Source organism: Bos indicus x Bos taurus, chromosome 3, assembly GCF_003369695.1.
Source record: "Bos indicus x Bos taurus breed Angus x Brahman F1 hybrid chromosome 3, Bos_hybrid_MaternalHap_v2.0, whole genome shotgun sequence".
Classification (NCBI taxonomy): Eukaryota; Metazoa; Chordata; class Mammalia; order Artiodactyla; family Bovidae; genus Bos; species Bos indicus x Bos taurus.
This window is the reverse complement of record NC_040078.1, coordinates 70,231,665-70,255,477: the sequence shown is the minus strand read 5'-3', so window position 1 is coordinate 70,255,477 and position 23,813 is coordinate 70,231,665. Positions and strand designations below refer to the sequence as shown.

The window sequence follows — 23,813 nt, the reverse complement described above, 5'->3', positions numbered from 1 at the left end:
GGATTGGGTAGTCCACTCAATGATGGGATATTTGCACTTTTTCTTTTACATTGATTTCACCCATCCAGGTGTTACAACATTCCTTGATAATATGGTTTCAAGGAATCTAAAACCTTGACTCTGACCCAAAGTCTCTATTCAAGTTATTTTTACCTAGAAATTTAACTTGTAAGAACAAATTTTACCCAGTTAACTGCACAAGTACATTTATATAAGTGTGTAATAGGATATACACACACAGGTACACACACAAATATGTCTAAAAAATTTAATTGATCAGCTTGGGATTGACATGTACACACTGCAATATAAAATAAAATGTTTGTCCTTGACAAAAAGAGAAAAAAAATTTAGTTGAACTACCAAGTCCATCAGTAAAAGGATAATTAAATAAAATTTGCTTTATTATAAAAGATTCTCATCAAGCTTTAAAAAGAATATTATTAATCTATTCTTTTGGAGTCCTGACATAAAAAGCTCCATGCAGCATGGTCATACATTTCATTTAAATTATTTATATGTGGATTTTGATAAAATCAGGGATGACTGGAAGACTCTGAACACAGGGTTGCCTTTAAGGATTTGGATTATTTGTGGGAGTGGAGCATATAAATTTAGTCAACATTTAGTATCTTAATGACTAAAAAGTACCTAATGTATAATCAAAAATTTTAGTTTCACGTGTATTTGAGCCTCTGAATTTTCACATATTGATAATTTTTGTATATCTGAGGTAGTTTTCAAACTTTAGATTATCTTTAATCATTTAAATCTGTCTTATACCAATTTATTTAGTATTGTTTTAAATTTATTTTCAGCCAATTTATCTTTTATTTTGAGGTGCTTAAATTGTAAAAAGTTATTTTTAAGAAAGAGAAGTCATTCCCCAAACATTCTCATTGCTATTAAACAAAAGCAGATTAAATAAAGGCATGGGTACTTCATATTTTGATTGAAATCAACATTTTTATGAACAGAAGGTATTTAGATAGATATTCACCAAGGGGCTTAGAATTATTAGATTGCTTGATGTTGCAGGTATTATTTACGCTCTCATTTTTTTCTTACATTTTCCAATTTTTCTCTGCTGGTGTGCACTGACATTGTAATAACAAATATAAATTAAAGAAGTGAAAATAAGATAATAAAACAATAAAATCAATGAATTCAGAACTTTTTGGTCTTGGGAGGTTCTACTTTTAATTTCTAAGTAGTTATCCATCATTGGCATGCCTTATTTGGTAATGAAGTTTAGTAAATTTTTTAAAAATTAAACTTCTACTCCATACCTTTCTTTTTTTTCTAGCCCAAAGAATCTTGGACATCTCCCTATGGCAGTATAAATAATTTGCCTTATTTTTAAATATTATTTAATATGCTACAACATTTTTAAACAATAAATTCTTAGGTGTCTTCCAAATGTTCACTATTGGAAATATTATAATTCTAAAGTTCCTGAATCTATTTCTCTTCACATGCATGTATGTTCCTAGGATAAATTCCAATATGCTAAAATGCTTGAGCATGTTCATTTAAAATGTTGACAAATATTCCCATACTGCCTTCACAAATAGTTGTACCAATTTCTGTTCTTATCAATAGTGTATAAGAAACTCTCATTCCAAGTATAATCATTTTCAGTCATGTCATTAATTTACTCAACAGCATCTCAACCAATCTGTTTTGACCAAATTGCTTTTGCCTAAATCAAAGATCCTCGCTCCTAATACTTGGAAAATTCAACTTACTTAAGTATGTCACACCTTCAAACAATTCCCCCATACATATCTTTTACTATTTAGTTGGTGCTTACTACATACTCAGCAGTCATGCAAACTATTATTCTTTAGGAATTTCTTGTCTGATTTTATATTAAGTAATTTTCATCATCAGTGCCATTGAAAGAATTACATGTCTTTCTTGGTGGTATATTTTGACTGTGTACATCACAGTAGAAACTCCAAAAAGTCAGAGAACATTGTCTGCTTTGATAATTGATATATTACTAATGCCTAGAGCAGGACCCAGTCAATAGTAAATGCCCAATTAAATTCCACTGTATGAAAAATGTTAAGTTTAGCTGGTTGAAATTAACATGGAATTGATCTCAACCTTGTCAGCACGTATGAGCTACCATTTTTTAATTAATTTATTTTTTAACTGAAGGATAACTGCTTTACAGAATTTTATTGTTTACTGTCAAACCTCAACATGAATCATAAGCTACCATTAAATGTCAATCCCTTACTCACTCACATTCCCAAACTTGGAAATGGTTAAATAAAAGGTCCTGTAAAGATTTAATTAATAAATCTACCCAGTGCCTCAGAGCAGATTTGGAAAATCACCTAAAAGAAAAATCATTTACTAGTCAGAAGAAATTGAATATTACCTGATTGATAATGGTCACATATCTAACAGAAAGTGGGTCCGATCAAGTAGAGTTAATAGATAATAGGAATTTAGAAAAGAATATAATCACCTTGGCAAACATGGAGAGTGCCCATCTGAGTACTATCTAAGGGAGAGGAAATCCCACCCATTGGACTTTGAATATTTCCAGTCCTAAAGGCAAAGTTATCCCTGGAGGATTCAGAGGGCTTTAGCCAAAGACCTTTGAGCTTTCTGGTACCTTTGGCAAGCCCATTCCTAAGATGAGACAGATGCATCAGGCTAAGACAGCCTGATGCCATTAACATTCCATTCTACCATATCCCCTCATTCTGGTTCCGTACTCTCTAGGCAACCTTCTCATTGTTATCTGGCTTCCCATCTAGGTCTGCCTACAAGGGGAAAATGTACTGTTTCTACAAGCTTTGATTTGTTTGATATCTGGTGAATTAATGGCCCCTAATTATGATTTGACTCCCTATTTTGATTTACAATAGTGATAAAAATGGGCTTGTCATGTCTTAGTTTAGTTAGCTTGAGACAATATCTCAGGACCTGACGATTCCTGGACACTAGCTTGAAATGGGAAATCTCTGGACATTTAAAGTGGAGATCAGATCCTAGAAAGTGTCAACCGAATTGGCTTATGACCCAGTAACTTCTGCCCAGCTCTAAGTAGTATTCCCTAGACAAAATGCCACCACTTTTTAATTTATCCTTCTTTCCAAGAATGTACTATTAAATTAACTAAAGTAAGGTTTGTGAAAAGTGCTTCACCAGCTAAAAAACATATTAGTTGGATTAAAATATTTATCATTTGGGGGTTATATTTATACTTTTAATGTGAAAGATAATTTATTTCAATTAATTTCTTAGTGACAAGGTCATCTGTCAGCTTTAAGTAAAAACATCTTAATTTCATATGTCTTATGTTTCCTAATAATAAATGGAACTAAATTCACCCATTTGAGCATAATTACAATTGTACTCATAACACAGGTTCTTTCTTAAGCTGGCAAATGTTTCTTCTTGGTCTTAGAAATACAAACAATACCTTTTCTAATTACTAAATGTCCCAATTGTCCTTCCCTGTTAGAGTAACTCATGTTTTATGACTTCCCTGCATCCTTCCTGTGCTCTGTTTAAAATAAGTGAAAATTACCTGAGACATAACCTTGAAAAAGAAGCATAGTCAAGCTTCCGAGTGTGATTAATTCAGGATTTTTTTAAGACAGACATTCTTTTCCTTCTATATCCAACCTTCTCCAGAGTCAAACTTGAAGCAATTTCATACACTGATGGTAAAGTAAGTCAGCATGCAAATGCCAACCTATTCTTGGAAATTTTCATTTTCTAGGTTTCATGCATTTTAAAATTTGGAAGCAGTCAACACTGTGTCTATTCTGTTAGAAGTCATATTTAGCCATAAAAAGATCCTCTTTGTTTTTATACAACCTTTCAAGTTCATGAGAGATCATCTTATATTATTACAAGTCTATTCCTTACTATTTTTCCCAATAACACAGAAATTATAGGTCTTCCAATTAAAATAAAATATAATTAAACAGAAGTACAGAGCAAGTGTTTAATAAGTACACAATATAAATTTCATTGATCAGATTAATTGAATCTAGCATCTTAAAAACTGAGAAGAAAAAGCATTTACCCCAATGGGAAATGAAGTTTCAGTTTCCAGCAATGAGGTTTTTGATCTGGATCCCAAAGTTATCTTTGGAACAGTTCGTACTGCAGAATTACTGGGAAGAGGTTGTAATCGAAATGGAGGCTGCATATTTCCAGGAGCAGTGTATGGTCGAGGGGCTGTCTAGACAATTAGGGGAAAAAATTCCATTTAAATTAGTATCTTGACATGTTTCCAGAACCAATTAATAACTCAACAAATTGCCTAGAGTAATTAATGGTGCCTTTTTACTGAACAGATTAAACTTTAATTATGTCCTTCCATTATACATACCCTTATGACCCAATGTATTTGTTAAAACATATGGTGTGGAAGTCTTCTACATACCTAAATGCCACAATTGTAGAGTATTTTAGATAAAGATGTTCTCTGTTAGGTTCCTGTATTTTATTCATACTGTAAACTCACTGACAATGCCTAGTTGATGCTGTACATAGAATGAAAGTTTTAGTCGCTCAGTCATGTCCAACCCTTTATGACCCCATGGACTGTAGCCCACCGGGCTCCTCTGCCAATGGAATTCTCCAGGCAAGAATACTGGAGTGTGTTGCCATGCCCTTCTCCAGGGATCTTCCCAACGCAGGGATCAAACCCAGGTGTCCCACACTGCAGGCAGATTCTTTACCATTTGAGTCACCTGGGAAGCCCTTTGTTCAATTAAATGTTAAGTTGAATAGTGTTCCGATTTTAAAGACCTAGGGCATATAATCAGAATGAACTCATTCCAGGTTTTAAGCCTTAAGACTAGTGCTGAAGTAAAAGCAGACAATATGATTCAAAACGAGGGAAGGCGAATGCTTACCTCTAATGCGTTACCATTTATTTATTCTATCTCTTCCTTGAACTATTAGGAAAACAAAAATGAGAACTAGTGACTGGCAACTTTGGAAAATACTACCAAAATGTAGATGTTCAGAGATGTTTTCCAAGCTAGACGGTTTCCATTTGCTCCTCTTCTCTGCCTTCTCCTTTCTGCTCTGGCTGCTGGGAGTCATTTCTTAATGGACCATATCAACTAACCTCAGGTTTCCAGTCGGATTTGGCCAGTGAAAGACACTGGCAGGAAATCAAAGACAGGAGGGAAGGAGACTGGGGTCCTAATGCTGCTGGACCCTCCTGCCAAGGTCATGATGGGCCAACTGGGTCCCTCCACCAAAGTCCACAGCTCTTCAGGAAGTCTTCTTCCAGAAACCGCCTGCTGGTTCTGGTGTCCAATACCTCCCTTTCCGTTAGCCCTACATGATGTGGTTCCCACTGTGTTCACCCCAGCACGCTTTACATCCCCAGTTGGTTGTCCTTAACCCTGCCCACATCTTTCTAAATAGTTTCTTTATTAAACTCGTCCTAATTACCCTATTTGTGTGAGCCATCTGTTTCCTGCTGAGACCCTGACTGATGCATTTTCTAATCAAGAATGTACTGCAGAGAACACCAAAAGTACCAGTTCAGAGCATTAGATGTGCCTGTGGGAGCACTGACAGAACATTGTAACCTTAGCGTAAAGATCAGCAATGTTTCAAAAATGGAAAAAACAAAATGTTTGGCCTAGTTGTTCTATTACAATAAAATACTGGTAAACCTGTTAAGAATAATACATGCAAATTTGGGTAAGAGGGTGTGAGAAAGATAGTTTGTAAATGATTCATAAAAAAGATTTATTACATTGACTCTAGTAGTGACCACAAATATTCAACTCTGGAAAAGTGTTGTATAAATACATAAAAAATGGTGATAGGGCTGCTCCCACCACCAAAACTTGATCTTAGTACCATCTTGACAAGCATGTTATACGTTGCTAAAGCTCTGCTTTTGTTAAGTCAGCACTTACTGAATTCCAACTGTAGTCACTGTGAGGAGATGAAACAGTAATCTAATGGCAACACAAGACAATTAGTGTCAAATGAACCACACAAATACTACCAAAGAGAGAATAATAACAAAATACCTGCAAACTAACGAACATAAAACTAAAAGTTATTTGGAATAAGCCAATGAGACAAGTATTAAAAGTGAAAGTTTCACAGAAGTAGTTACATTTTATCCAAATGAATGAGCAATAAAGGATAATGTTAAATAAAAAAAAGGGATGGTGAATTTGGACATCCAAGTAAGAAGAATCAGTTGTGAACCAAACATGGGAAGGACAGCAAAAGTAATATATCCCAAGATCTGCTTTCCTTTCTTTATGTAATGTAACATTTATTAGGGAACATGTGTGCTGTGCTTAGTCGCTCAGTCGTGTCCAACTCTTTGCTACCCCATGGACTGCTATCCATGGGAATTCTCCAGGTTAAGAACACTGGAGTGGATTGCCATGCCCTCCTCCAAGGGATCTTCCCAGCCCAGGGATCAATCCCAGGTCTCCCACATTGCAGACAAATTCTTTACTGACTGAGCCACCAAAGAAGCCCCAAAATACTGGAGTGGGTAGCCTAATCCTTCTCCAGGAGTTCTTCCCAACCTAGGAATCAAACTGGGGTCTCCTGAATTGCAGGCAGATTATTTACCAGTTGAGCTACCAAGGAAGCCCATTAGGGAACATGGCTATAACAAATAAGAACTATATTTCCCAGCATCTCTTCCAATTCTATATAGACGTATGCCTCAGTTTTGTCCAATAAGATATGAGCAGAAGTGATATATGAAACTTCCAGATCATGTTCTTAGAAAGAAAAAAAAATGTCTTCACTTTCCCCTATCCTCTTCTTTCGGGCTGAAATACCCACATGGTAATATACAGGGATGCCTGGCATGCTGCAGTCCATGGGGTCACAAAGGGTTGGACATGACTGAGCAACTGAACAACAAAAATATGCCATAGTGCCTTGAGTGGATGAAGACAACACACTAAATATGGCAGATCAGTGACACAAAAGGAGTCTGAGCTTTTTATGACTGAGAAAGTAGAGATAGCACAAGACTTGAAACTTAAGGTGGGGAGCAATCCTCACATTAAAGTCATTATTTTGGTCTCTGCACACAAACCTAGACAGGAAACCAAGTGGATTGACTAGAACAACATTTAGTTTAAAGAAATAGGATATAAGCCTCTATGAGCCAAAAGGTGCAAGGTCTTAAAACCCACAAAGAGAAATCAAACTAGATGTTTTCTGAAAAAGGGAATCAGATTATCCAAAAGAATTCTTTTGATCTCTGTGAAAGAAATATGCCTTAAGACTCACTCCTGTCTAAAAATCAAACTGAACACAGAAACACTGAATGTAGGAGTTGGAAAGCAGGTTACTATAAACTAACACATGATCTATTTGCTGCTGTGCTCTAAATGTTACTTCCCCACATTTGCATTCAGTTAGATGAATGTGGCAGTCAAATGTTTAACTGATTACACGTATCTCTAAAAAACAAATCTGTACCATTCAACTAACAGCTGTGAGCTACAAACTGTTATAGTTCACATCAGAAGCCACCTTAAATTTGCTACACTTTAAACTGTTCATAATGTATTTTCTGGGAATAAATATGGCACTGTAGCTTAACATTTTCAAAACTGTACCAGAATGTGAATTGAAATTCACTACCTGGTGATTACTCAGCATAGCTGAGCATTTCTAATTCTTCTAAGAAGATCTCTGGGGTGAATTTTCCAAGCATGTACAAAATTACCTGAATGACTCTCCACAGTTTTAATGGCACGGTGCAGCTAAAAGCTACATGCTATTTTGAAAGTCCAGGTGCAATTAGTGATCAAGTGCAGTGACTATTCACAGTATGCTTTCCTTATTCATTCAAGAAAGTTCAAAGAGAAAAAGGGATGGCAGTATCCCCAAAGGATTATCTTCATCCCAATAGCACCTAGAGAGATCAGGAGTCAAGTTTAGAGGATATGTAAGCAAGTCAGGAAAACAAAAAAGAAGGACTTGAATTTCTGTAAAATGCAAAGTACAATTCCAAGATCACAATAGGTATCCCTTCCAGGGCAGAAGCACCGCAGGGGGTGATCAAGTGAGGGATCCTGGCTTACCAGATAGCCTGCTAAAGTGCTGGTGCAGTGTTTCCTGTAATTTTTAAATTACTTTCTCACTCCTGCCACATTAAGATCTCCTGGATGTATCATAAACTACTTATTGAGGCTGTTCAGCTGGAAAATTGAAAAGAAAGCCTTTCAAGGGTTTTTTTCTCCCTAAAACAGGTGGGAAGATAGAAAACGGAACTTGATTATTTCTTTTGTTTCACCCAGGATAAGCTTTTGGGATTCTAGTGAATCTGCCACCCAACGAAAGAATATTTATGTACATATACATTTAAATGAAGCCTGGAAATTCGGTAACAACAAAGAAAAGACAGTTGCTTTTTATAACTTGAGCTGTTCATCGGTAAATGTCAAAACATATTTACCTTTGAAAAATGTCAAAGCTTAACACTATATGTGATGAATCTACTTCAATAATCTGTGAAAGCACTGCAATACCTCTATAAATACTATGCAATCCAAAAAATGTTCATGCTAACAAGGAAATATATTAGGCCACAAAAAGCAAGAATAAAGATGTCATCAAAGCTATTTGTTGAAAGCTGAAACCATCAACTGCCAGCAAATATTTTGCAAATCTCTTCCTGTATTTATATTGTTTCAAGCGACCTATTCCTTCAAGCAAATACCACCCCTAGGTTGTAAATGAATTGAACTAGAATGAAATGTAGGGGTGTGTGATTTCTTTAATAGAATTTTTGTGCATTTAATTATTTTTCTTTTAGATTATGACATATACTTCTGATAAAAGAAGCTCAGATGTAATAAGTATCTGGTTCGTGTTCTGTAGCATATTGAATTTGTGTGCATAAAAAACCTTTACAGATAAGGTAAGAGTAGAGAGAATAGCAAGAACAAGATCCAGAAGTCAGAAAATATAGAACATGTATGGAACAACCAACAGCTCAATTGTGCTGCACTACAGTCCATATGGTTGCAAAGAGTCAGACACAACTGAACTGACTTGGCACACTCGCACATAGGGTGCTAAAGGGTAATGATGAGGAAAAATATTAAGATAGCTAAATTGATGTCATGTGGTTTAGGGTCTTAAATGTCAATTGCAAGAGTCTGGATTTCTCTATAGGCGACACAGAGCCAGTGAAGGTACTTGGGCATGTAAGTAACAAATAATCTGCACTTCAAGAAAACTAATCTAGTAGTAACAAAATGGATTTGAGAGTGGTGACATTGGATGAAGGTGGGACATTCAGTAGGCACAGACTTGAATGGATATAAGACTATAAGGATGATACAACCATGTACCCCAAGAGCATTCTTCCTGAGAGTTATAAGAAATCATGAATTAATTATTGGCATGGTGCAAGTCAGCATGATTACTGTGACTCACCGGTGTTACTGGACTGGCATGCCCTTCATCGACCAGAACACTATGGCCACGGTTAGTCTTGGGGCCAACGGGGGGGCGGGGAGACAGGAGGGGTGTGTTATTTTCTATAGTCCATCTTGTGTGCTCTCCCTAGAATAAGAAAGTGATTTAACAAATCAGTGCATAACTACTCATCTAGGTTAAATTAATACCTGCCAGAGAAGAAATGTTATATGAGTAGAGAAGTTCTTTCTCGTGCTTTTCAAAAGTACTCCATCCAAGGACCATCATAATAACGAGGAGATGTTTTCACAGCTGTATTAGAGAGTTAGGTATGGTAGTGAAAGGCAAGAAACTGAGTATGCTTTACCTAAAGGAATAGCCGTGCTCATGGTAAAAGCCACAGATGCAATGTATCCTTAGTTTTAGCATAATGTTTAATTTGCTTGAAGCAGATCACTGAAGAAGCACAGTGTTCCTCACTACTCTGATCAGTAGACACTACCACAAAGTATTACATTTCTGTCTCAAAAAAAAATTAAATAATGCCATAAGCAAAAGGTTATACATGACATAAGGGGGGCCTAAAATACAAGTCTTTTGCCAAGTGCAGCTACAGGTGAAAATTGTGATGAATCAAAACCGTACAAGGAGGAAATAAAGTGCCTATCAGGAATTTCTGCCAATGTTGCAACATGCCCATGTACCTGGTTAGTGTGTCTGGCCATACAGACAAGAGTGAATACAACACTGTTTCAGAAACCATTTCCAGTTACTATTTTCTCCATCAACACTTCAGCAGATAAATTGTAGACTCTATCATTCCTTGACAGAGAACACTATTGGCAAAATTGACTTAACTACAAATCTTTCCACACCAACTTTTCTGATCCGGAGAAACTGACCTATTGTCTGTTATTTAACAATACTTTTATAACAATAGTATGTTTTGACCAAGATAAAATAGACAGATTTGAGTCTATCAGGCAAGAGGGAAAATGACTGTTTCCTACTGCAAGTTATTCCACAGAAGCTTCACGAATATTCATCAGTTTGTGAAATGTGTCTTAAGTCCCACATTTGTAGCACTACACTGAAAATGAAGAACAACATGTGGGCTTGAATGACTCAACAAATTGAGTAAAACTGCCAATCTAAACTGAAACCTTTCAAACATGCCTAATTGAATCTCTCATCTCTTAATTTAAATTTATACATTTCCTAAGTTGACTGCAAACAAGAAATATCAAATGCAAAAGTAGAAAACAGGAATTTTTAAATGACTTCACAAAACCTCTAAATCTTATGTTTTGTTTGCTAATATAGATCTTTCCTACCATATATTTTTCAAAGGTCACATTCACATGAAAAAGCACCATTGGATAATTCTTAAAATGCTCCATTTTCGATAACATTGAGAACATCACCGTCTATTTTTATCTTCTTATGACAAACAAATCTTTTGGCCTCTATCACAAATCAATCAAGAAAATACAAAAGCAAAATTTCAAACTTGAGGACATTTTCAAGTTTTTCTTTGAATTAATTGTGCCTTATACAGTTTCTCTTGTACAGTAGCTCCTATTTTATTATGATCTTCCAAAATAACAGTGGCCAAGATTCAAGTATGGTGGAACCATTTGATGTCAGTTATGAGTTACCCCAAAATAAAGTGACTCCAAAGAGCTTCAATAATAGTACCACTGACCTTCAAAATTATGAAATAATATTATGAAGTAAAATAGTTATGGAACTCCTTACCTTAAATCTCTGAATTCGCTCCTTCCTAGCTAAGGTCTCCAGTTTCTTTTTTATTTCAAGCTGATGGTAACGCTAAATAAAGAGGAAAGAGTGAAGGAAAGCATCATATCAATTATAGTAAAGAATTTTTGAGAGGAAAATAACCCCACTAGCTAACGGTATTCTCAATTACCCCTCTTGTCACTGAGATGGAGAAGAATCATGTGCATAAGTGTGCACATGGGAATATAAATTGGTACAACTCTTTGGAAAGCCAATTCCTAACATACATTAGGCAGTTAAAAGTGCTCCTACTGATAACCCATAAATTTCACTTCTAAACCTAGGGAGAAATCTAAATAATAATTTAAAAAAATGTTTTATGCACAAAGATGCTGTCTGAAAGTTTCTTTTCCTTCAAAGCAAAAATTCAGAAGCATTATAAACCTTAAAGAGAATGGTTTAAGTTTGGGGCACATCCATATAAACGGGACAGAATGTAATTTTTAAAATAAGGTTCCAAAAGATTTGGCTTTAAAAATGGAAAATGAGTGTAATGCTGATAAAAGTACAAAGCTGAACTGCATGGAAATGCAATTTTGTTGATCGAGCTCACATTGTGTGCCTGTCCCAGTGCTGGGAGAGTGCTTCGTGAATATCATCTCTTCTTGAACAATCCCAATTGCCAAGCAGTCTCAATGGCACCCCACTCCAGTACTCTTGCCTGGAAAATCCCATGGACAGAGGAGCCTGGTAGGCTACAGTCCACAGGATTGCTAAGAGTCGGACACACTGAATGACTTCACTTTCACTCTTCACTTTCATGCATTGGAGAAGGAAATGGCAATCCACTCCAGTGTTCTTGCCTGGAGAATCCCAGGGACAGGGGAGCCTGGTTGGGCTACTGTCTATGGGGTCGCACAAAGTCGGACACGACTGAAGCGACTTAGTAGAAGCAGCAGCTAGTTTCACAAATGAAGGAACTGAGGCAGAGGACCATGAACTTACCCCAGGTCACACATCTAGTCAGTGGTGGAAATGTAATTTGAATCCTAGTCCTGGGCTTCCCTGGTAACTCAGCTGGTAAAGAATTCGCCTGCAATGCTGGAGACCTGGGTGCGATCCCCTGGAGAAGGGAAAGGCTACCCACTCCAGTATTCAGGCCTGGAGAATTCCATGGACCGTATAGTCCATGGGGTTGCAAAGAGTTGGCACGACTGAGCGACTTTCACTTTCTTTCTGACATTAACTTCCTGGCTTGTCTTTTTTTTTTTGGAGAAACCATGTTTCTCTCACACCATGATATGGGTTTATTAATGTCTATATATGAATAGGCAAAAGACAAAAAGGAAATGTGACTGTTAACAGCAGTTATCTCTGAGAGGAGAAATTATGCACAGTTCTTTTCCTTTTTTAATGCTTTCTTATGTTTTCCAAAGTTTTGGTAGTATATTAGTTATATAACTTAAAAATAAATTTCACGTAAAAATAATCTGCTTATAATTCAATTTGAAATCATTCAGACACCTTTGAGAGTGTTTGATATTCTGTCGCTTTTAAAAAATGTTTTTTAACTGCTCTTGATCCCCTCCGGCTGCCTTTAAGACCCTGCAGACTCAATCATTCCCTCTCTAAGTATCATCAATCCTCTTCTCAAAGCCTTTCTTCTCTTTCTGTTATCTCACCCACTTATCACCAAACTTCATTAGATTTACTATCAACCACTTCCACCTTCCGTTTATTCTCATCTCACTGCAGTCCCCCTCTCCCATCCTCACTCCTCTCTGTGTGTGTGAGAGTGCTCAGTCGCTTCAGTCCTGTCTAACTCTTTGCAACCCTGTGGCCTGTAGCCCACCAGGCTCCTCTGTCCATGGGGTTCTCCAGGCAAGAACACTGGAGTGGGTTGCCATGCCCTCCTCCAGATCTTCCAGACCCAGGGATCAAACCAGTGTCTCCTGCATTGCAAGAGGATTCTTCACTCACTGAGCCACCCGGGAAGCCCCATTCTTTTCTACCATCTCTGAAACCACTTTTCTCCCCAGTAGTCTTCTTACAGAACCATTCTGCAGCTTGTAAGACCCTGCTGGCTTCCGGGTCAGCACTCTATCAGGTTTTCCCACCAGTTGGAGGTTCTTATCTAGTCCATGTCATTGTTCCCAATTTCCTGCAAGGCACACACCACCATGCTAGAAACCTCAGAGTGGCTCAGGTGCCTCCCTCCCTCTCCTGGCCCAGGCAGAGTCAGGCTCTCTGTTCTCTCTCCCTCTTCCAGATCCCCATGGACAGCTGCTTCTCCCCGGCACTTCCACTACTGCTGTGAGCCCACACCCTCTGGCAACAGCTTCCTAATTGACCTCCCACCTCCAATCTTTTCCAGCTCATTAATCCATCTTCCACATTTTTAGCAACATCATCTTTCTAAAGCAGCTCTGCTCATTAATTTCACTCCCCTGCTGAAAAATGTTTCATCGCCTCATCACCTACACACCTAACCTAGCTGAGAATTGAAGGCCTCAAGAAACAGGGCCCCAAACTTACTAGAGAGTGTCACTTGCTGCCACTCTTTCAGCCAACTCACAGTGCAGTCTGGCCTCAGTGAGCTTTCTTTTCCACCCACAATGTCCCCTCACACCTCTGCAACTTCACATCTGCTTTGCTTAGATCTTTTCATGTCAGGAATGCTTTGCTTAGATCTTTTCATGTCAAGTTGCATTCAGTCCTCCAGGCTCAGTTCAAATGGCAGGACCTCTGTTCAGCTTCTTCCTACTCTCACAGAGGCAAGGAATGACTTGCTTTTCGGGCTCAGTCTCTTTGTTCCTCTCGTTTAGCATGTGATCCCTTCCTACAGCATTTTAAAAAAAATTTTATCTCGCAGCTACATCATGTAACCCCATATTGGTACATGGTAAGCTTGCAGTTAACTTTTCTTGCATGAATGAATATATGAATATTAAAACAACATTAGTAAACAGTATTGGCATAAACTAAATGTGAGACAAAGGTGATAATTTAGAAATACTGAATATTTTATTTTAAATTATATTAATATATTGTGTATAATATAAAATTATATATTACACATTAACATTTATCTAAACTATTTATTTCAAACTTCAAGAATAGACAAAGACTTTAATAATTGCACATTTAATAGTTATGATGTGTGCATTATATGAAACTCTAGAAAACCAAAGTTCAAGGATCAAGACTAATATAGATTTGGTCCCTATTGATTAAGTTTGAAATTATGTATAGGTTAATTTTACACTGTACTGTTTTTTCAACATTAGTTGTAGAATTCCAACTAATAGTTTTACAAGGAAGTGAATTTGAGAGCCATAAACAATGATTCTATATAATTCATGCACATGATATAAGTCACAAAGTGACTCAGTCATGACTTAGTCGCTCAGTCATGTCTGACTCTGCAACCCCACGGACTGTAGCCTGCCAGGCTCCTCTGTCCATGTAATTCTCTAGGCTATTCTTGCCTAGAGTGGGTATCCATTCCTTTCACCAGGGGATCTTCCTGACCCAGGGTTTGAACCCTGGTCTCCTACATTGCAGGCAGATTCTTTACTGCCTGAGCCACCAGAGAAGCCCATAAATCACAAAATGAATTCCTAAAAGAACAAATCATATACATCTGAAGTGAGCATAACACTTGCTCACTTTAGTAGCAGCATACTAATAAATATTTTCAGTAACACTACACCCACTCCAGTACTCTTGCCTAGGAAATCCCATGGATGAAGCAGCCTGGCAGGCTACTTCATCCATGGGGCCGCTAAGAGTCAGACACGACTGAGCAACTTCACTTCACTTCACTTCACACTTAATATTGGTTTACTCTTGATTCTACAGTTGCTCGTAATTGTATGGTGCACCCACAGGTAGATGGTTTCATGAGCCAAGTTTTCTCATTTACTGCTACTTGGTCAAGCAGAGAAGTAACATGCTTTTTCACAGACATTAAAACGATGTTGATGCTTGAAACTACAAGTTCCATGGAGCAAGGCTAAAATGATTTATAAAGTTAGCTAGATATCCTTCTAAAAGTGCCATGTCAGAGTGGAAAAAAAAAGTTGTTGATGCTTGGGGTTGTGAATCTATGCTGACCAATGTAGCCTAAAGTGGGAGGGACGGCAGATGTTCCAATGCCTGTTCCCTGAAATTTAGCATACGGCTGAGCTTGGGAGCCTTCAAAGAATAACAAATCTGAAATAATTCATGGCAGTTAGAATTACTGATATTTAAACAGATGTCACTTTTTTTTAGTAAATGGAAATTGAGGTACAGATGGTGAGGACTGGTATGTTTTAAAGTAACCATTATGGACTAAAAATCTACATTTGTTAAATTAAATATCACAAATTATACAACGATGTCCATATTTTTCCCTAACTGAAGTGAAGAAATGCTTACTTTGGTGTCTTGCCTCCTTTCACTACCTAGAGAGGTATACAGTATTTCTTGTTTCATTTTCACCTTGTTTCATTCGTTTTTAACGAAATACAGGAAAAATTTCCCCTGATTCTGGGTACAGAAAGTATGAATTTTCTTACTGGAAAGTATCAGTTGTGAAGGAAATAGTTAATACTTGTACCTCCATATCAAGAACCTTATGGAAAATAGCCTGGGCTAAGCACTCCCGGATATATTTTTGGTGATCCTTCTTCATGATGTTTAGTTTGTATTCCTTTTCAGAAAGTATTCTTCCATTTCTTGTGACCTGTCAATGAATAAATAAAACATACATAGAAACACAAAGCAGAGAAATAGATGGACAGTCAGTCAATCAGAAAGAGAAATAGGCAGCATCTTTAAAGCCTACAGAGTATAGTACTATGGTTGATAAACTTTCACTTTTAATGAATGTTTCATAAGGGGAAAAAAAGCAAAAGGCAGTCTCATAAACTCATCATTGGGAAAACACATACAGGTGGTGCACTTGATGTTTAAAACAAGGTTTTCATTAGCGTAACAATTTTCCCTTGATAGAACCCAGGTGTTCTTTTCATTTCTTTTTTTGAACACATTGGGGAAGAAGGGGTGGAGTGCTACCTTGAAACAATGAACAGGAGCAGTGATCACAAGGCTGATGATCTCACAGGAAATACTTTGAAGGGCAAAACATGTAAGCTACAGAGGATCTCATCAATTTGTTTTTAAAATAATTGGTTTCATCACTTTGTTTTCACACTGCTTTCTTCTTCTACTTTCCAGCCCAGAATGTAATTTAATTTGCTGTGATTCAGATATTTTCAGATTATACAGTACTACAGATACAAAGTATTCCAGGCAGGTTTCAAGAGACATCACTGCAAGTCCCAGGAGTGATAGTTTCTGATTTTTATTTTATTCCTTCCTATGTCCTATGGGCGTATTTGTTCTATTTTTAATATCTTCCCTAAACTGAGGATGTTATACTTCCTAGAATGTTCATCTTCTTCCTTTTCCTCTATTTAAATACTGCTCTTCTCTTCACATCTAATTCAAGACCACATATTTCTTAACTGATAACTAGGTTTTTAGCACTGTTATTGCAACACATTGAAGTATTGAGATCAACTAGAATTGTGCTACAAGTGATTGGTTATTGATCATCTTTTTCATGAATGCATTTTCTAATGGAAGAAAGGGGTGTAGTTATAGAAAGTGTGCTTGGAATTGTGAATAAATCAGTTACAGAACTTGAAATGTGTTGTCCATGGGATACCATGTCCTGTTTATCCAATCAGGAAAAATTGTTGAGAACTTCCTGTACTGCCCCTCCCTCAGCAATTAACATTGTTATTTCTCCCCAGTTGGACTGGAAGCTCCCATAGGGCAGAAGTGCTTAAACTTGAGATGAAAAATCACCTGGAAGACAAGCTAAAGACTGATGGGCCCTCCTCCAGTTTCTGACTTAATAGATCTGGAGTGTTGTTGTTTTGTTGCTAAGTTGTGTCTGACCCTTTGTAACCCCATGGACTGTGGCCCACCAGCATCCTCTGTCCATGGGATTTCCCAGGCAAGAATACTGAAGTGGGTTGCCATTTCCTTCTCCAGGGGGTCTTCCCTGATCAAACCTGCATATCCTGCATTAGCAGGTGGATTCTTTACTATCTGAGCCATCAGGGAAGCAGATCTGGAGTGGTGCTCTAACAAGTTCCCAGATGATGCTGAACACTCCCGATTTAGGGACTGTATTTGTACAACTGCTCTAGAGAAAGGGCTGTGTCTTTGCTGTTTGAGTTGCCATGTTTATAATTGGTATTCAATAAGTGCTTGTTAATGATGTTGATAAGAAATACAAAGTCCTTCCCATTTCATAGGAAGCTCACAGACTGTTATCCAAAGAAGCAGTGTTAATAGCAACCACAGTAATTACAACAACCATTTTTTCTACATCTCTGATTGTCACAACTCTGAGTGCTGGGTATCATTATCTTCATTATCTTTCTTCAACTGAACACTTTGGAGCTGAGAAACTTAAGTGTTTTGCTGAAGATTTTGTCTTCTAAATGGCAGAGCCAGGTTTCAGCCAGGTCTATCTGATAACAAAGCCCCAGGAGACAAAAAGCAAACTCTCAGAGATCTACCCAGACAGACTGCCAAGCACATAAACAACAATTAGAAATGCGATGCATATCCTTTCAACACCATGGCAACGAGAGTTAAGGAAATTCACTGTGTTTTAAGAGAGTAAATAGCTAAAATCGTTAGTCACACTTTTTATAACCACACTCCTTACTTTGAATGGAAAACTATAGTATTTTTTAAAGGTTTTCACATTATAGACATTTAGAGAAGTGGAAATTTTCTGGAAATGATAGTTTTGGAGCTAATGAAAGACACTAATGTATCAATAAACTGTCACATGAAATGAAAGAGTTTTTAAAAATTTAGAGGAAAATTTTGAACTGTTCATATCTTCCACATCATATCCTGTGATTATTAAAAACAATATTTTTTCCTGAAGACAGTAAAGACTTCTCTATCCTAACTCCCTAATAGTTCCTGGTTTATACAATATGTTCAATAAATATGTGCTGAATAAATGAGTGAATAAACAAATGAAATATGTTGTTAGAAACTTACAGGGATTTTCCTTAATAATTTATAAGTTGCCTTAGCAGCCCTCCCGACCTCTCTTCTTATCTTTTGAAAGATAGACTCAAATAGATAAATCAGAGCTTTGGAAAGGAAGTAATTATTCTAAAGTGAGGGAAGGGAAAAGATGTCATTGTTAAGCTCAAAGAGGAAACTAGGAAAGATAGGGAAATATTGGACTTAATGAAACAAGGGGGCAGGTAGAAACAAAACCAAATCTTACCAGCCCTGATCTTAAGAGATGCCGCCTTATCCTTGTATTGTTAAAATATCCAGCCAGGTGTTTATCTGTGAGACTATTATATGCAGCAAGTAATCTGGAACAGAAAAATGAAACCATTAAGGTTTTATGAAGTGTTACTTGATAACCAAGGAATTCTTGACTCTCATCCCCAAAGTGTGCATTATCTTTCATTCATCCAGCCAACCAGTCATTCATGTACGTGTTTAATAAACAGGTGTTAATCACCTATTGGGGCATCCCTCGTGGCTCAGGTGGTAAGGAATCAGCCAGCAATTTGGAAGACCTGGGTTCAGTTCTTGGGTTGGGAAGATCCCCTGGAGGAGGACATGGCAGCCCACTCCAGTTGGAGAAGACTCTTGAGTCCCTAGGATAGCAAGGAGATCAAACCAGTCCATCCTAAAGGAAATCAGTCCTGAACATTCATTGGAAGGACTGATGCTGAAACTGAAGCTCCAATACTTTGGCCACCTGATGCAAAGAGCCAACTCATTAGAGAAGACCCTGATGCTGGGAAAGATTGAAGGCAGGAGGAGAAGGGGACAACAGAGGATGAGATGGTTGGATGGCATCACCAACTCAATGGACATGAGTTTGAGCAAGCTCTGGGAGATGGTGATGCACCGGGAAACCTGGTGTGCTGTAGTCCATGGGGTCACAAAAAGTCAGACACGACTGAGTGACTGAACAACAACAAGCACCTATTGTTTTCTAGGTTTGATGATAAGAACTGGGAGACAGTTTGATGCCATTTTATCCCACAGACAAGTATGGAAATCAGATGTGAACTATTAAATTGGTTGTGAAAAATCCAATAACAGAAAAATACAAAAAAAAATGGGGACACAGAGAAGGAGATCAGCAACTCCTCTTGTCAAGAAAGTCTTCTTAGAACTTCCACAGTGGTCCGGTGGTGGGGAGTCTGCCTGCCAGTGGGCCTGATCCTTGGTCCACATGGATCCACACGCCACCAGGCAACTAAGACCTTCCTTAAGAGACTTGTCTTGGGTGGTTGCAAGATGAGTATCTCTCCACACCTGCCCACCAGAATCTTAAAAGCTTATATAGAGGCCTTAACTGGGTTCAGTCATGTACAGGGTCCAAGTGGTCTCAACAACACATTGCTCTCTCAAGTCTGGGGCATACATTCCATGGATGGGGAGTGGGGGGTGAGGAGCCTCTGATTACCCATTTCCATATGCTTTCAATAACCTCATTCAATACCTCTGCTAGATTTGAAGACCAGGATGGCACAATATTTTCGTATCCTTACTGATGTTATTGATTAGATAGAGTGCCTGATGAACTATGGAATGAGGTTCATGACATTGTACAGGAGACAGGGATCAAGACCATTCCCATAGAAAAGAAATGCAAAAAAGCAAAATGGCTGTCTGGGGAGGCCTTACAAATAGCTGTGAAAAGAAGAGAAGTGAAAAGCAAAGGAGAAAAGGAAAGATATAAACATCTGAATGCAGAGTTCCAAAGACTAGCAAGAAGAGATAAGAAAGCCTTCTTCAGCAATCAATGCAAAGAAACAGAGGAAAACAACAGAATGGGAAAGACTAGGGATCTCTTCAAGAAAATCAGAGATACCAAAGGAACATTTCATGCAAAGATGAGCTCGATAAAGGACAGAAATGGTATGGACCTAACAGAAGCAGAAGATGTTAAGAAGAGATGGCAAGAATACACAGAAGAACTGTACAAAAAAGATCTTAACGACCCAGATAATCACGACGGTGTGATCACTCACTAGAGCCAGACATCCTGGAGTGTGAAGTCAAGTGGGCCTTAGAAAGCATCACTATGAACAAAGCTAGTGGAGGTGATGGAATTTCAGTTGAGCTATTCCAAATCCTAAAAGATGATGCTGTGAAAGTGCTGCACTCAATATGCCAGCAAATTTGGAAAACTCAGCAGTGGCCACAGGACTGGAAAAGGTCAGTTTCCAATCCCAAAGAAAGGCAATGCCAAAGAATGCTCAAACTACCACACAATTGCACTCATCTCACACGCTAGTAAAGTAATGCTCAAAATTCTCCAAGCCAGGCTTCAGCAATATGTGAACCATGAATTTCCTGATGTTCAAGCTGGTTTTAGAAAAGGCAGAGGAACCAGAGATCAAATTGCCAACATCTGCTGGATCATAGAAAAAGCAAGAGAGTTCCAGAAAAGCATCTATTTCTGCTTTATTGACTATGCCAAAGCCTTTGACTGTGTGGATCACAATAAACGGTGGAAAATTCTGAAAGAGATGGGAATACCAGACCACTTGATCTGCCTCTTGAGAAATTTGTATGCAGGTCAGGAAGGAACAGTTAGAACTGGACATGGAATAACAGACTGGTTACAAATAGGAAAAGGAGTTCGTCAAGGCTGTATATTGTCACCCTGTTTATTTAACCTATATGCAGAGTACATCATGAGAAACGCTGGACTGGAAGAAACACAAGCTGGAATCAAGATTGCCGGGAGAAATATCAATCACCTCAGATTATGCAGATGACACCACCCTTATGGCAGAAAGTGAAGAGGAACTCAAAAGCCTCTGGATGAAAGTGAAAGTGGAGAGTGAAAAAGTTAGCTTAAAGCTCAACATTCAGAAAACTAAGAGCATGGCATCCGGTCCCACCACTTCATGGGACATAGATGGGGAAACAGTGGAAACAGTGTCAGACGTTATTTTTCTGGGCTCCAAAATCACTACAGATGGTGACTGCAGCCATGAAATTAAAAGACGCTTACTCCTTGGAAGGAAAGTTATGACCAACCTAGATAGCATGTTCAAAAGCAGAGACATTACTTTGCCAACAAAGCTTCGTCTAGTCAAGGCTATGGTTTTTCCTGTGGTCATGTACGAATGTGAGAGTTGGACTGTGAAGAAGGCTGAGCGCTGAAGAATTGATGCTTTGAACTCGGTGTTGGAGAAGACTCTTGAGAGTCCCTTGGACTGCAAGGAGATCCAACCAGTCCATTCTGAAGGAGATCAGCCCTGGGATTTCTTTGGAAGGAATGATGCTAAAGCTGAAACTCCAGTACTTTGGCCAGCTCATGCGAAGAGTTGACTCATTGGAAAAGATTCTGATGCTGGGAGGGATTGGGGGCAGGAGGAGAAAGGGACGACAGAGGATGAGATGGCTGGATGGCATCACTGACTCGATGGACGTGAGTCTGAGTGACCTCCGGGAGTTGGTGATGGACAGGGAGGCCTGGCGTGCTGCGATTCATGGGGTTGCAAAGAGTCGGACATGACTGAGCGACTGATCTGATCTGATCTGATCTGACTGATGTTATTTATTATGTATCTAAATAATGATGTGTTCAACACATGAAGATACAATTTTGTTTGTGACACATTCTTATTGGTATAAGTTTCTAACTAAAGTTCAGCAATTTAGAAATGTTAACTTCCACATATATAGCTAGACAATTTCATTAATTCCACATCCAGAACCCCAAAAAAAGAGAAATTCATAGAATTACAGTTGATTTTTAGGGTTTTTCACTTAAAAGAGAACAAATTGGTTCCCTGGTCATATGCTACACCTTGGTAGATAGTCAAAATAAGGGTATAAATCAAAGTTTGAAACTATGTTTTCTAAGTTTTAACCTATCTTTCATTAACTGTTATCTTACAAAAGCAGGTACATTATACATTATACATGTACACATATGCATGAATGTGCATACACATATATATACATACACATAAATATGACTGTGTGTATATACATAGAGAGACATAGGGAGTGAAAGAAAACACATAAGCCTAAACACAGCCCTAACATAAAGCTGTCCTAAAAAATGCATGCCCTATTACCTGCCATAAAGATTAATAATCTATATGTTTACTGAACAGCTGATCCTTAACTTAAACTTATTCTGAGACCAGAGCAGGGACACTTATTACAGAATGAAGTAAATGTCATTAGCAACAATTTTATTTAGCTATTTGCACTGCCTTAATTACATGGAGATGGTATTGGTGACCTTTTCCTATCTCTTCTCCTTAATGCCCACCTCAGGAAAGTTCCATGCTGTTGAATAGTATGGAAAGTTTAATTTCGTCCACAAAAGAGAGTGAAAAGCATTTACAAAGCTCAGAAGCCAAGGTGCCACACGAGAGTTGCAGATGCATGAACAACTGCGGAAACCATTATTTCACTGGGTTTACGTAAAAAGACAACCTGAGGGCTTCAGTAATGCACACACAAAACCGGCTCTGGGTAATGCTTTGAAATCATCTTTTAAATGAACTGTCTTGGTGTCCTATAGTTCATCAAAGGTTTCCTGTCTCCAAAAGGTCAACGTTGTATCCCTTACCCTTTCTGAATCTCAGAATACCTTTTCAGCAACTCATTTCAGAAAGGTGAGCAGGTGTCTCTCAGTCCTAACAATCATGATTCCACAGTTCACAGATTCTTAAGATAAATCATTAGACTGATATCATACATAGTCTTTTGTCTGTTTTTCAGGCTCACATTTTTAAAAATCAATAGTTTTGGAATAACTGTGAGTGCTAAAACCCTGATTAAATGCAGTAGGGTCAAAATGTTAAGATAATGTGAACCTCAACTTCCTTATTGACAGTAAAATATCCCATTCTTTTCATTTAGACTTTGAAACATTTTTAATATTTAGGTCTTAATAGGAAAGCTTAGCCAGCTTTGGCACCATCTCGTTCTAATTCTGCTCTCTCAGGCTCCTATTGAATGAGTATGTGTCTGTGAGGCCCCTCCAATCTTACTGAGAGGTGCAATAGATCTAGGCAAGTTGAAATCTTTGCACACATCCGTTTTCTCACCTTCTACTGTTTAGGAAAGACTGAGGGCCCCTGGTAGGGATGCTATGTGTAAAGCATCTCTTTCCATGACTATGAATAATAACCAGCTGGGTCCCCCTAGGCTCAGTCATTTCTTTTTCAGACAATGCCTTAATTTTTTTTTAACTGAAATTTTAGATAAATGAATTGTTTGCTAACAAGAAACTATGCTAAATTATATACAGATTTAGTAAAATGGTTGTTACGGATTGAAAGTATGTTTCCCCCCAAAATTCATAGGTTGAAGAATTCCCTGGCAGTCCAGTGGTTAGGACTCTGAGATTCCACATGCAGGGAGCATTGGTCAGGGATCTGGGATCCCACAGGCCCAGTGGTGCTGCCAAAAAAAAAAAGAAAAAAAATCACAGGTTGAAACCCTATTCCCCCATGTGATGGTATTAGGAGGGAGGGCCTTTGGGAGGTGGCTAGGTCATGAGGGTGGAGCTCTTATGAATGAGATTAACGCTGTATAAAAGAGACCCCAGAGAGCTCCCGTGT

General features: G+C 38.0%; 1 protein-coding gene across 3 annotated transcripts in view; it reads right to left on the bottom strand.

Moving 5' to 3' along the window:
• Positions 1–23,813, bottom strand: part of ERICH3 (glutamate rich 3) — a 120,021-nt gene that overhangs the window by 70,130 nt on the left and 26,078 nt on the right. Inside the window, exons 2-6 of one of the 3 annotated variants that reach the window (XM_027536872.1) lie at positions 18,473–18,566; positions 15,761–15,886; positions 11,176–11,247; positions 9,436–9,564; positions 4,058–4,216 (exon numbers count right to left, since the gene is read on the bottom strand). In XM_027536872.1, coding sequence (XP_027392673.1) covers positions 4,058–4,216; positions 9,436–9,564; positions 11,176–11,247; positions 15,761–15,886; positions 18,473–18,566 — 580 coding nt within the window. Of the gene's footprint in view, positions 1–4,057; positions 4,217–7,717; positions 7,804–9,435; positions 9,565–11,175; positions 11,248–15,760; positions 15,887–18,472; positions 18,567–23,813 lie in introns of those variants that run through there. The other 2 variants (XM_027536873.1, XM_027536874.1) reach the window with 2 other exon arrangements.